The sequence below is a fragment of the Asterias amurensis genome, chromosome 5 (assembly GCF_032118995.1).
Source record: "Asterias amurensis chromosome 5, ASM3211899v1".
Taxonomy (NCBI): domain Eukaryota; kingdom Metazoa; phylum Echinodermata; class Asteroidea; order Forcipulatida; family Asteriidae; genus Asterias; species Asterias amurensis.
Genome location: NC_092652.1, coordinates 19,016,529 through 19,029,753, shown reverse-complemented (window position 1 = coordinate 19,029,753; position 13,225 = coordinate 19,016,529). Strand labels below are relative to the sequence as shown.

Genomic DNA, 13,225 nt, shown 5'->3' with positions numbered 1-13,225 from the left:
CTCACACACTAGTTATTTTGTTTTACACATACGCGAAAATATGGCGGCATAAAATAGTTCCCCAGTTAAAATCGTTTTGTTGACGTCTTTTAATTTATATTCTCGTTGATCATGTCTTGAAAAGACTAGTATGTTACTTGAGAGGTCTTTCTTTAGTAGTGCCAATCATAAACTTAAAATAAGCTACTTGGTAAATGTGGGAATTGTCAACAACAATCCTTCCGCCAGTTCGACTGAGTGCCTCGGTTTTTTGCAAGAAACCGGAAATAATGACCTCAAAGAGTGCACTTTGCGCGATAACGATGTACATACACATTCGATCGGGGATTGTGCATAGACATCATGTACATCTCATGTGTGTGTATCAGATTCAGAAATAATGGTGTTGTTTATGTCATGGGTTGTAGAAAAACATTGATGTAAAAAAATTGATGTTAAAAAAATTATGTTATTGTTATCCACCAACTCTGTTTAAAAAACACAATTACATTATTGGTAATTGAAAACCAGTTATCTGCAATGTGTTTTTTTTCTTTTCATCCTCCAAACAATTAATTTGAGGAAACCAGCAATATGAAGCAAATTCGCTTTTCCACCAAGCTTTCAATAAAGAAACTTAGATTGTTAGAGATATATCCATTCTGATCCAATATTAGGCCGTGTCCGAAACGGCAACTTCGGCTACAGCTACGGCTAGATCGCGCTGATCAAGACGTAGCTGTAGCCGAAGTCGTCGTTTCGGACACGGCCTGATTGTTGCCGCTGCCCAAAATGCGTAGCCCCCCTTCCCTCAACGGGTGCGTTCGTTTAGCTTCCATGGGTCGACCCCGGTGTGTGGTGGGGTTTTTTCCTAGGGCGAACGTGGGTAATTATCTGCCTACGTTCGTCCTGGAAAAAAAAAACGCCACACACCGGGGTCGACCCCGGGGGGAAGCTAAACGAACGCACCCTTCATTTTACAGATGCGTCCGTACAACTAAGCGCATCCGTCCGGACGCAATTTTTCTGCTGTTTAGATTTGCCATCCTCAAAATTATATAGGTAATTTTTGCCCCTTGTTTTTTTTTTTAAGGATTTACTAAATGAGTTGAATTAGAGAAATAAAAAAATTTCTATTCAAAAGCACTGCGACAGTGGCAACTTTGTAGTGCAGAGAACTTTATAATAAAACGCGACCGTATAATAAAACATGCCAGGAAAATAATCACTATTTCACTAGAGGGCGACATAGTTTGAAGTAGTTTCTTCCTTCGTGGCTGGTACTCTTTCTACTCCCTTGTTTCTGGTACATCCGCCAAGCACCAGTTGAATTAAAAGATGGCTGCGCCCATGAACGAGTAATCCGGTCGGTGTGCCAAAAATACACGAATCAAAATTCGTGTTAAACTTACTTTAGCTAGTCATGTTAGCAAAACTGAAATATCTGAAAGAAGAAGAGAAAGCTTTGAAAGATATAAAAAACATGATCACCGAGCAAGCTACTCGATTAAAGGTGAGATTCAACTTTTTTTCTTCTTTTACTTGACACTGACTCACTGTCCACTGACACAGCAGTGACAGTGACACTCGCTGTCGTCACCAGTGGTCACTGTCAGCGTCACTGATGACTGAGCATGCTGAGCTGATAGCTGACACTGAAACAGTGACAGCTAACCGCCCCCACCACACAATAACATTATAGTTTTTATAACACCAGCAAAAAAGCACACACAGCTACAGCACAGACAGAGAGGCGACAGAAGTCATGTCCGGGGAGGGCGGGGAAGGGGGCGGCGAAGGGGGAGCAGGCACTTCTTTAAAATTAAAAATAAAAAAATACCCAAGTTTGTGTACTTGCTCATTACTAACTACAGATTCCCATAATTAATAATATTGCAAAATGGGCATTTATTATTTAAAACGTCTTAAAAGTTAGGCCCTAGTTGTTTTTTTAGTGAATGATGTTTGTTCATTGTTATTAAAGGAACACGTTGCCTTGGATCGGTCGAGTTGGTCTTTGAAAAGCGTTTGTAACCGTTTTTTATAAAATGCATATGGGTAGAAAGATGTTGTAAAAGTAGAATACAATGATCCACACAAACATGCCTCGAAATTGCGTGGTTTTCCTTTTACCTTGTCGACTAACACGTCGGCCATTTATGGGGGTCAAAATTTTGACTCCCATAAATGGCCGACCATGTTAGTTCGCACAGTAGAAGGAAAACCACGCAATTTCGAGGCAAACTTGTGTGGATCATTGTATTCTACTTTTAAAACATCTTTCCAACCATATGCATTTTATAGAAAACGGTTACAAACGCTTTTGTTTTGACCAACTCGTCCGATCCAAGGCAACGTGTACCTTTAAATGTTAAGTAACAAATAGTAAGTTTTAATAATAAATTAATGTACCTTTTTCTGGTTTGTCATGTTTTAGGGAAATTATGTCTGATTTCTGAAATTCATAAATTGTTTGGTTCAATTTGAATTTATTTGATTTGGAATTCCCCAAAGCAAAAATCTTACTTACAGTCGAGTGCTGCGCATGTTCAGTGCTGATAATGATTAGACCCAGTAACTGGGACTGTACGCCCAGGTTGGACTCCTCCACTTTGTCAGGTCTAGGACTGTACTGTACTCTTAACTGTACTTTTAATTTTACATTATCAATATTGGTTGTACAAATGACGGGGTCTAATCAATGATGAGGTATTTCTCAGGCCTAGTAATTACACAGAGGCCATGGTCGTCACTGTTGCCCCATGTCTTGGCCTTGTGCCCCTTCAAAAGTTTCCCGCAGATTTTCCATTGGAGGTGCCCTTTGCATAATTAAAATGTCCCGTGCCCTTTCAAAGATGAAATTACATACTATACTTATAAATTATTTCCAGCATGAAGAGCTTTATTTGAAGAGTCTGATGAGAGATTCGTCTCAAGGTTTCCAGGATCAGTCATCTTTTTTGCAAAGTCATAAAGCTATTTTAGAGGTAAGAAATAAATATATCATTTATACTATTAAATGAAACTAGATCAAAGATTGAAACTCTGCATTATTGGCAACATTTCTTCCCCTCCTATGTGCAGTAGGACTGGCCTGTACTATGTTATATTATTGAATAACCAAGAATAACTGGCTTTTGACCAATTACAGCAGACAGCACTAGTGGATGACGACTCAGTGAACAAAGTACCACTAGAGGACCTCCAATCGCAGTCATCGTCCCAACAACAACATCTTATGAAGGAGCCGGTTCATGCTGAGGAGGAAGAAGAAGATGAAGAAGAAGAAGAGTCGGAGGAGGAGAGTGGAGATTGCGACATGGAGGAGGATGGGATCAACACAGAGCTGATGACACTGATGCAGCAGATGCAAAAAGGCCATCACTACGACGATGACTTTTGAGAACTTCACCAACCGACCTTCGGCATAATGTCCTGACGTTTCAACCAGTGTTGTAGCCACGGTGGGCGATGCCGGGCGGGCCTGCCCAGGACTAACAATTTTTGCCCAGCTCTCTGAGAAAATACACTGTGTTGCCTGAGACAGATTTCTCCAAGATTGCATTTCAGCAATGATGGCCCCATTTACATGAATCATTTTGTTGAACCGCCCGCCACTAAAATTGGTCTAGCTGCAACACTGGTTTCAACCCAAGGAGAGTCTTTCTCGAAAGGCTAAATGGACCAAAAGGATCTTTGGTATAAATGGAGCTGATAAAACTCATGCCAGCAGATGCAGGAAAGAGAACACTATGACGACGGGGTTTGGAGAACATTCTTAATTTTGACTCAAACTGTGAACTGCCTTACCATCCATGGTATGAAATGCAAACATAATATAGTAAATGGCCTAAAGTTTGGACTAAGGCAGAGCCTTTCTAGAAAGGCTAAATGAAACAGAAGGACCTATGGTATAAATTGCAGCAGATACAAGAAAGAGAAAACTACAACAATGATGGCTTTTGGGGGGAAAATGATGTAAACATTCTTGATTTTTGACTAAACGTTTGGATATTGAGAAAATGGAATTAGCTGTTACAAACTGTTTTACCAACCAAAAGAAACAAAAGTAAAAATCTGTCCTGGGCCAATATGTTTATATCTATTCCCTTGGCGTTTATTGACTGAGAATGGGAATATCTTTATTCTCCCAGGAAAAGTACCAGTCCATCCCAGGCTATTCCCCAGCTCTCGCCTGTACCCATTTGTACTCCTGGGTGGAGAGAAGCAATTATAGTAGAGTGCCTTGCTCGCAACTGACCTTGCCAGGATTCAAACCCACATTCTGTTAGTTACAGAACCTGAGTCCAAGAAATGGTATAAAGGGGAATTGAGCATTGGACATGGTTGCTAGTCTAACGAAGCTCCTACATCGTTGTAGCTATAGTACAGAGATGAGATTCTTCAGACGTTTGGCTGAATTCAGACTTTATGTCGGCCTGGTGAAGAAAATCAGACAATTTTTTTTCCTCAAAGAAATCCTGCTCATTGGTCTGCTTTTCTAGTGCTTTGGATACTGTTCCCCAAAGCTCCTTGAAATCTATAACCCCAGGGGTTACCAAACAGTAGAATGGCATCATTTCAACATACATGTACCTAGTATCCAAGCTTCAGACTTTTCGTTATTAATGACTCGCACCCCTGAAAATAAGTAAGATCTACATTTATTTTGAATTTGAACAAAAGGAACCTCGTAATCCAAGATTTCTATTTGAACGTGTAAATAAAACACTGTAACATAAATCCCGATCAGAATTTTTGAGTTGAAGACTACTTTATTCAGAGTCTAAAATAAAACTATTGCTACAAACTACTCTTTTAAATATTCATGATAATAAAATGCCTTTTTAAAAGTTAATGTCTTTGAATTCTGTTTACAAAATCAATAAATACCTCAGTAGTATTCACTTAATAGCATGCTTAACCACTTCACGTCAGAATTCTTAAAATATGTCTACGCCAAACCATGCAGTGGTATATTTCAGAAATTTGTTGAGATTATGAGAAAGAGAATTTTCAAGGGAAGAAAATTAAGTAGGCACTCACCCATTGAGTGGAATATTATATATGACACACAACTGCTACCACATTGGTACAACAACAGGCAGGACAACGGTCTAGAATCAGGAATAATCCTCGGAAAGGGATTTTACAAGGCATGTATTCCAGACTCTGTTGTTCCGCTTTGTACAGTAGGTGAATGCCTGAAAAGTCCCAATGGACACAACTGTTCAGCTGATGGCTAAAAAATTGAAGAAAATCAGAACTTGTTCTAAAAATGGCGGGAAAACGGTTCTTCTGACGTGAAGTGGTTTATCACCAACTCTACAGACCATAGTAGCCATGACTGGATATACAATGCCCATATCAACAGCAAACAACCTCAAAATATAACTGACTTGAGTAACAGGGCCCAATTTCATAAATGCGAGCACAAAAACTTGCTAAGCACAAAAAACTCTTACTCGGCAAAAATAGGTTACCAGGCAAAATACATTACAATTACCATTGCCGTGACTGGTACCCCACTCATTTCTTGCTTAGCAGAGAAAATTGCTATGCAGAATTTTCTGCTTAACAGCTTTATGAAATGTGACTCATGTCCTGAGTTTCAATTTTCCTATATTCACATGGTGTGCACCTCAATATAAAAGGAAACACAACTTATGGTAAAATGTTGTTTTTCCTTACTTCTTTTATGAAACCAAAACAAATCTTTAAAAAAATTGGCCAAATTTAGTAGGGTGTTGAGAAAACCAAAATGAAATAAAATCAGCAATTTTTTTATTTAAACGGAGGAATACATGTATTAACAGTGCAGTCGCTCCAAGTCAATTTTTCTTTGTTCAACCCCAAATCAAAACTAATAACTGTAAAGACAGGTAGGTCTCCAAGTGCAAAACGGTCCATCTACAAATCTCTGTTCCCCTCTAGCTTCCCCCAAATCCATCCCTGGTTTTCCGGCTGCCCCACCCAGTAAAGTTATCAAGTGTTTTCTTAATAAAGGTGTTATCGGATGATGTTAATCAAGGACAGTGTTAATCCGCTGGCAGATTGGAATTCTTTCCGTCTACGGCAACAATCTTGATTTTGTCGACGGCGATCGAATCACCATTTTTGAAGTCCACATCGTTGAGTACAAACGTCCAAACATTGTCACAGAAACGGTAGGTGTTCAGGCGTCCCTGTTTGTTTAAGGAAGAAGGCCAAAAACAAAATTTAACTTATTCTGTGATCCATTAAAGGCAGTGGAGACTATTGGGTCATGTAATTACTCAAAATTATTAAATGACTTTTCTTGATTACGAGTAATGGGGAGAGGTTGATAGTAAAAAACATTGTGAGAAGAAACTCTGAAGTGACGTACACGTAGTTTTCGAGAAAGAAGTAATTTTCCACGAGCTTGATTTCAAAACCTCAGGTTTAGAATTTGAGGTCTCAAAATCAAGCATCTGAAAGCACACAACTTCGTGTGACCATGGTGCGACAAGGGTGTTTTTTTCTTTCGTTAATATCTCGCAACTTCAACGACCAATTGAGCTCAAATTTTCACAGGTTTTTTATTTTAAGCATGTTGAGATACACCAACTGTGAAGACTAGTCTTTGAAAGTTACCAATAGTGTCCAGTGTCTTTAAGCCTTACTCTATTTAAAGGCAGTGGACACTATTGGTAATTACTCAAAATAATTATTAGCATAAAACCTTACTTGGTGACGAGTAATGGGGAGAGGTTGATGGTACAAAACATTGTGAGAAACGGCTCCCTCTAAAGTGCCATAGATTTCGAGAAAGAAGTAATTTTCCATGAATTCGATTTCGAGACCTCAGATTAGAATTTGAGGTCTAAAATCAACCATCTAAACGCACACAACTTCGTGTGACAAGGGTGTTTTTTTCTTTCATTATTATCTCGCAAGTTGGATGACCGATTGAGCTCAAATTTTCACAGGTTTGTTATTTTATGCATATTTTGAGATACACCAACTGTGAAGGCTAGTCTTTAACAATTACCAATAGTGTCCACTACCTTTAAGCTTTTTGTTTATGTTCTTTATTATTATATGGTTTAGTTTAAATTGCATGCACAGTTTTTAAGTTCAAGCTTGAGCAGGCAAATTAAAATTGTGCGATATATTTGTTATAGACAATTGAGGCATGATCAGATGGAGACAAGAGCTACATGGTTTACAGGGATTTCCCACTGGTGGGTTTACATGGATTTCCCATTGGTGGCAGCAGACCACCAACACAGTTTAGGCCAAGTAAATATAGTACCAGTTGATCGTCTGGGTGTTACAAAGAAGAGGAGGATGAGGGCCATTTTTTTTTTTCAAAGGTGGCTGCCAAGCATTTTAAATGTGTCTTTTTGAAGAAAAACAAGTTAAATAAAAAATAGTTTAGAAAAAGGATGCCGCCTCAAAAAAGGATGTTGGAGGGGATGATCAACTGAGTATTATTGTTTATTTGGCCTTAACTTAATTGCACACCATTGATCAGCACTTTGCATGAAGGTGGCGCTTTATAACAAGAAATTATGCACTCACAGTTCATATTATATGCAACCATGTTAACACTTGTCTTTACTCAAGTTTAGGACAAAAATATTCTTCTGACAGAAAGTCAGCAGTTCAACAATTCTTACCCTTCAATAACCCTTCTAAGCTATGGAGGTAAAACATATTGCTACAGCTTGTTTTTCACGTTGGTGGTCAAAATTATGGTTGAAACATGAAGATTGCGCCTAAGTTGTACAAAAATGTAAATTTTTAATTTATGGTACAAAGTTTGCTTCATCAAAAACAACACGCGGAGAAATTTTAATGCACACCTTGAAAGATTGCGTTTAACAATTGAACTTGGTGTTAAACTACTGGCTATAAACTTGTGAAACAAATGCTGCCCTCTGTAGCTCACATTGAACCAATCTTTAGAGAGGTCCGTTTAGGGGAGCCAATAAATTGTCAAGACTTTACCTTGAAATTCACTTTATTCCGTAGTCTATTTGACAACGCATCGTTTATAGAACGATCAAACTTGAGCAGAACGTTTAGGGCAAGATGAGGTGAGATCTGCTGGGTCTGTTTGAAACAAAAAGTCAAGAAAAGCGCTATGTTAGTCAAACTTTTGGGAAAGCAGGGATACCAAGGTAGAGCTAGAAATACCTACTACGCACTAGACCCGAGTTTCAAACTTAGCACTTTGCCCAGGTATCATTTTCAAAAACCACTCAGCGATAATTGGGCAGCAATGGTGACTGAAAATAAATTTGACTAGAAATGTCTTCAAAAAATAGTACATACCAATACTGAAATTTATAACTTAAATACAATAATACTGCTATTAATAGGCCTAGTATTTACTTTTTATAATTATAATATATTGAAATGAAAAAAAAAAGCAAAACATAAATTAACACTACACTACTGTAGGGAGGGTCACTGCGCCGCATTAAGCTTGGGCGATTTCGATTTATTTTATTCACGATATATCGCGGACAATATATCGCAATATTCGATATAATCGCGATTAATTAAATTTGACATCAGTTCTCAAACTCCCAGTGAAAGTTGTAGAAGAGACAGTCACAGCATAAGAGAGGTGTTCTAATGATCTATTCTTCTGGTTTTACTCCAAACCTATGGGGTGCAAGATGTCTCACCTAGAAAATACATCCCGATATTGCGATATTTAATTGATATCGCGATAAATCAATATTTCGATTAAGAACAAATCGATCCGATATCGAAATCGTTTCCAAGTTAGTATCGCGATATTCGATAATATCGTGATATCGCCCAAGCTTACGCCGCATCACTCATTTTGGCTATGGTTTTTGCAGCAAGGTCGAGTTGATCGCGCGGTGTGTAGCGCTCAGTCTGGTGTAAGACATGAGCAAGGATATTGGATTTTATTTTATGTTAAAAGGTTCATTCATGAAAATGACTGGATCTACTTTCAATATGGCCTTTTTCTGAAACCTTTTATGCCCATCGCAGAGAAATTATACAAAATTTTTCGAAGTGTTGGTGGAGAAGAAAGACTGGTATGTGCACATTTGTACTTAAACTTTAAGGAAAAGCGAAAAATTAGAATATTTTATATAAAAGTTGTTGCCTGAATGACAACTCAAAATAGTGGAATTAAAGTTACAAATGATTTTTGTTTTTTAAATAATTGGTCATCGCGGTCTGTTGCGATCGCCCTTTCAAGACAGCGATACGGCGGGGATTTCCCAAACTTTTACAGGCCGGGGTCACGCTATGCGTGCCGCTGATATAGTGATTGGCCAACACAAAATACAATATTTGACTTAGTTATGTACAATTTATTCAAGATTCTAACAAACAAATATAATTATTACAACAATTAATTAAAAAAAATCAATAAAACAAATTTAATTAAAAAAAAATTAAAATATGTAATAAATTCACATGCATGTATGCTACATAATTACAGTACAACAAAAATCACACTTTTTGTTAATGAAAAAAATTTTTTAACTTTGACTTGCCGTAACTTTGGTTTGCATGACTCAACCCGATCCAGCTATGTCAAAAATAATCTAATCAGATGTTGGGAAAAGTTTCCGTATGGCGCCACCACTTTTTCATTCAATATGAAATAATACCTAATTTACCTCAATGAGATATCCCTTTTTGTAAAAATGCGTGAAAAAGCCATACGGAAAGTTATCCCAGATGTTGTTTAAAATTTAGTGAATCTCCCTAACTACTGTCTACAAAAGTACAACTACAACTACAAATTATACAAGTACAACTGAACTACACTCTCCAGTCTACAAAAGTAGTAGGGCCTATAGCTACACTACCTATTTTACATTACACTTACAGACTAGACCCAGTAACTGGGGCGCTGTACTCCTTTTCAACAATTTTTGACTTTATCTGTCGTACTAGCGCCCCAGGGAATGGCACAGAATTTTAACGAATACCCAGTTTTTCGCGACACCCAGCCACAAAAAATGCCTCAAAATGACAAAAAGACCAAACAAACTAGCTCAAAAATCGCCTACTCTATTCTCGATACGTCTAGGATGTAACATCAGGCATTTAATTGTACTCACGATCATTTTTTAAACTCCAAATCGATGATTTTTAACTCCGCATCGTGGAGCGATTGACAAGTCTGCGATTTTCGGATGTGTATGGTAACGAAACATGGCGTCGCGTTGTGGGTGGATGTCCATCAACGGCTGTTTAATGCTACACTTGTTACAGGCGTTGCAGCGAATGCTATACATTGTACACGGGGATGGGTACAGGCGCTGCAGCTAGCGAGTGCCCACGTGCGTTCAATCATGGTCAACGTAACTTACACGGTGCCGGGTTGTTGGAAAATTATCAGAAAGGGGGTGAAAAGTTCTCAGAAAGGGAATATTGTCTGAAAGAGGGGATTTTTCTGGTCTGAAGTCTGCTGGATGAAGCTGGATGGTTCTGGATGAAGTCTGCTGGTCTGGATTTTTCTGGTCATCATCCCCCCCCCCAAAACAAAAGGGAAAAAAAAAATGGGGGAAAAAAGATGATAAATAAATAAATAAAAATTCTACAGTGACACTGGCAGCACTAAACATTATAAGAAGCAATTTAACCATGCACAAAAATCGTAGGCCTAGATGAAGTACAGCGGTTTTTATTTATTTATCATATTTTTCCCCCTTTTTTTGGGGGGGGGGGGGGCGATGACCAGAAAAATCCCCTCTTTCAGACAATATTCCCTTTCTGAGAACCTTTCACCCCCTTTCTGATATTTTTCCAACAACCCGGCACCGTATAAGTTACGTTGCCCATGATTGAACGCACGTGGGCACTCGCTAGCTGCAGCGCCTGTACCCATCCCCGTGTACAATGTATAGCATTCGCTGCAACGCCTGTAACAAGTGTAGCATTAAACAGCCGTTGATGGACATCCACCCACAACGCGACGCCATGTTTCGTTACCATACACATCCGAAAATCGCAGACTTGTCAATCGCTCCACGATGCGGAGTTAAAAATCATCGATTTGGAGTTTAAAAAATGATCGTGAGTACAATTAAATGCCTGATGTTACATCCTAGACGTATCGAGAATAGAGTAGGCGATTTTTGAGCTAGTTTGTTTGGTCTTTTTGTCATTTTGAGGCATTTTTTGTGGCTGGGTGTCGCGAAAAACTGGGTATTCGTTAAAATTCTGTGCCATTCCCTGGGGCGCTAGTACGACAGATAAAGTCAAAAATTGTTGAAAAGGAGTACAGCGCCCCAGTTACTGGGTCTACTTACAGACAAGACATTTGAAAACAATGGCTACCAATCATGCCAATAGTATACAATATATATTGGTCGGCTGTGTGGCTATGGATACTCGGAACAACAACCATTCACTACATACATGTAAGTGGGTGATTTACTTGTCCCGTCCCCCTACAACTACCCACCCCCCCCCCCCCGCCCCCAAACCAGCCCTTCTTTATTAAAGTTTAGGTCGACTCGTCCAAGCAATAGATGGATTACCGCTATATAATAAACAGACGTCCTCTGATCTTTTACAGCCAAACAATTTCACACATAGACATTAAATTACGCACAGGTTATTCTACAGATGTTAAAGGTTGTATTTACCTGAATCAATTCGTCTAAACTTTCTTGTAAGCTGTTTCCCAGCGAAGTATTTCTGTAAACCTGATAGCTCATTGTGAGACTTCTTCAGCGCTTGTCACTGGTTTATATAAAAAACAGTCGAGGAAAAGAGCGCCCTCAATAAACAATGCGCTGTAAAAAATATATATAATTATATCAATAGAGGGCGCTAAATAGCACGACCGTAAAAAAAGTGTTTGCTCTGATGATCGGCCCATACCAGTCGGTCTACTTTGGATGAGCTTTATCGATGAGTTTCTCTGTATTTGTAAATCTTAATGATGTGTCAATTTCCTATAAATGATATGGCAGGTCAGCCGCTTAGAATGTTTCCATTATCCCCAAATGTAGCCCGAAAAATAATAATACCATAAAACACCTATCCCCAAACTTGCCAAGCTAAAAGCAATTATTTGGTTGGATCCCATGTCATGGAGAAAAAAATTATGTTATAAATTTTATCAAATCGATCTCCTCATGAGCTCAAAAGTAAGTTACAGTAAATGTAACCCTCATGACCGCACCAGGCTGTGAAACTTATCATTAGTTATGTAGGATTTGAAACTTTGCATGGTGGAAATTTAATAATGGAAAGGTTTGCGGTAACACCATGATGTAATGAAATGAGTTGGGGTGGTTCTGAAAAGAACCGTTGGTTTCAACTTGACGTCTCGAGCTCGATCAGTACGCTCTGATTGTCTTCTGGAGGGCGTTGCACACCCCCCCCACCCCCAATACGACGTTGATAGAACCTCCATGATCCTCATTCAGCCAAAATTCCCATTGAGTCCCACTGATATTTTGAATGGGCTTCAATGGGATCCCATTGTTTCAATGGTGTTCAATGGGATTCCCTGTCAATCCCATTGGATCCCGTTGAATAATATGTCCCAAATTCCACCCCAATCCCATTGAATCCCATGAATCCCATTCAAATTTTCAATGGGATCCCATTAAATCCCATTGACTTTTTTCAATAGGAATTTTTTCCTGGGATGTCAATCTGATGATATGATTGGGGACAGCATCTACGGCGGTCAATTTCTTTGGGATTCGGCTCAAGCTAGCATGGCACCGCGATTGTTTTGACAATTTTGATTGTGCTTTGGGTATACGCGCCCAGAGTTTCAGACGAGAGGATGGAGCCTGAAGCCGAATTCAAAGCCAAAGCCATCATTTCGAAAAGGGCGTACTATGTTAACACATAGACCTTTTCGCAAATACCGGGGCGCGCGCGTAACGCTTGGAATTAGGTGCATTGTGGTCTAGCTGGTAGCAAAATTTGATCCATATCTATCCCACAATGCACCTCATTCAACAGTCTGCGCTTGCGCATTGGTATTTGCGATAAGGTCTATTACCAAACCTATAGTATTGTGACTTGCGCCCTCTCCTGGCAGAATGTATTTTGGTTTGGGTGTCAAATTAATCGCTTGTAGACTCCTCCTCGTGCTTCAATAAGTTTATCCGTAGAGCAAAGTTTATGTCTGTGGATGTTTTTATCACAGTCACTTACAACAATTATTGTATTAATATCTTTGATGGAAAGGTCCCTAAAATTGGAGACTGACGCTTTGACGCCACTCGAAGAGTTATCGCTTATTAAAGCG

General features: G+C 39.0%; 2 protein-coding genes across 3 annotated transcripts; one reads left to right on the top strand and one right to left on the bottom strand.

Moving 5' to 3' along the window:
* Positions 1-1,310: 1,310 nt before the first annotated feature.
* On the top strand, positions 1,311-4,633 carry LOC139937579 (uncharacterized). Of its 2 annotated transcripts, none has more exons than XM_071932788.1 (3): positions 1,311-1,492; positions 2,871-2,966; positions 3,134-4,633. In XM_071932788.1, the coding sequence occupies exons 1-3, from the start codon at positions 1,403-1,405 to the stop codon at positions 3,380-3,382; spliced, it is 435 nt and encodes a 144-aa protein (XP_071788889.1). In that variant the 5' UTR covers positions 1,311-1,402; the 3' UTR covers positions 3,383-4,633. The 2 variants fall into 2 exon arrangements, with proteins under 2 accessions (XP_071788889.1, XP_071788888.1); XM_071932787.1 differs by having other exon boundaries at positions 3,131-4,633.
* A 1,107-nt stretch (positions 4,634-5,740) lies between these two features.
* Positions 5,741-11,731, bottom strand: LOC139937581 (transcription initiation factor IIA subunit 2-like). Its single transcript, XM_071932789.1, has 3 exons — positions 11,598-11,731; positions 7,954-8,058; positions 5,741-6,164 (listed from the first exon to the last, which is right to left on the bottom strand). The coding sequence occupies exons 1-3, from the start codon at positions 11,667-11,669 to the stop codon at positions 6,018-6,020; spliced, it is 324 nt and encodes a 107-aa protein (XP_071788890.1). The 5' UTR covers positions 11,670-11,731; the 3' UTR covers positions 5,741-6,017.
* Between the last annotated feature and the right edge of the window lie 1,494 nt (positions 11,732-13,225).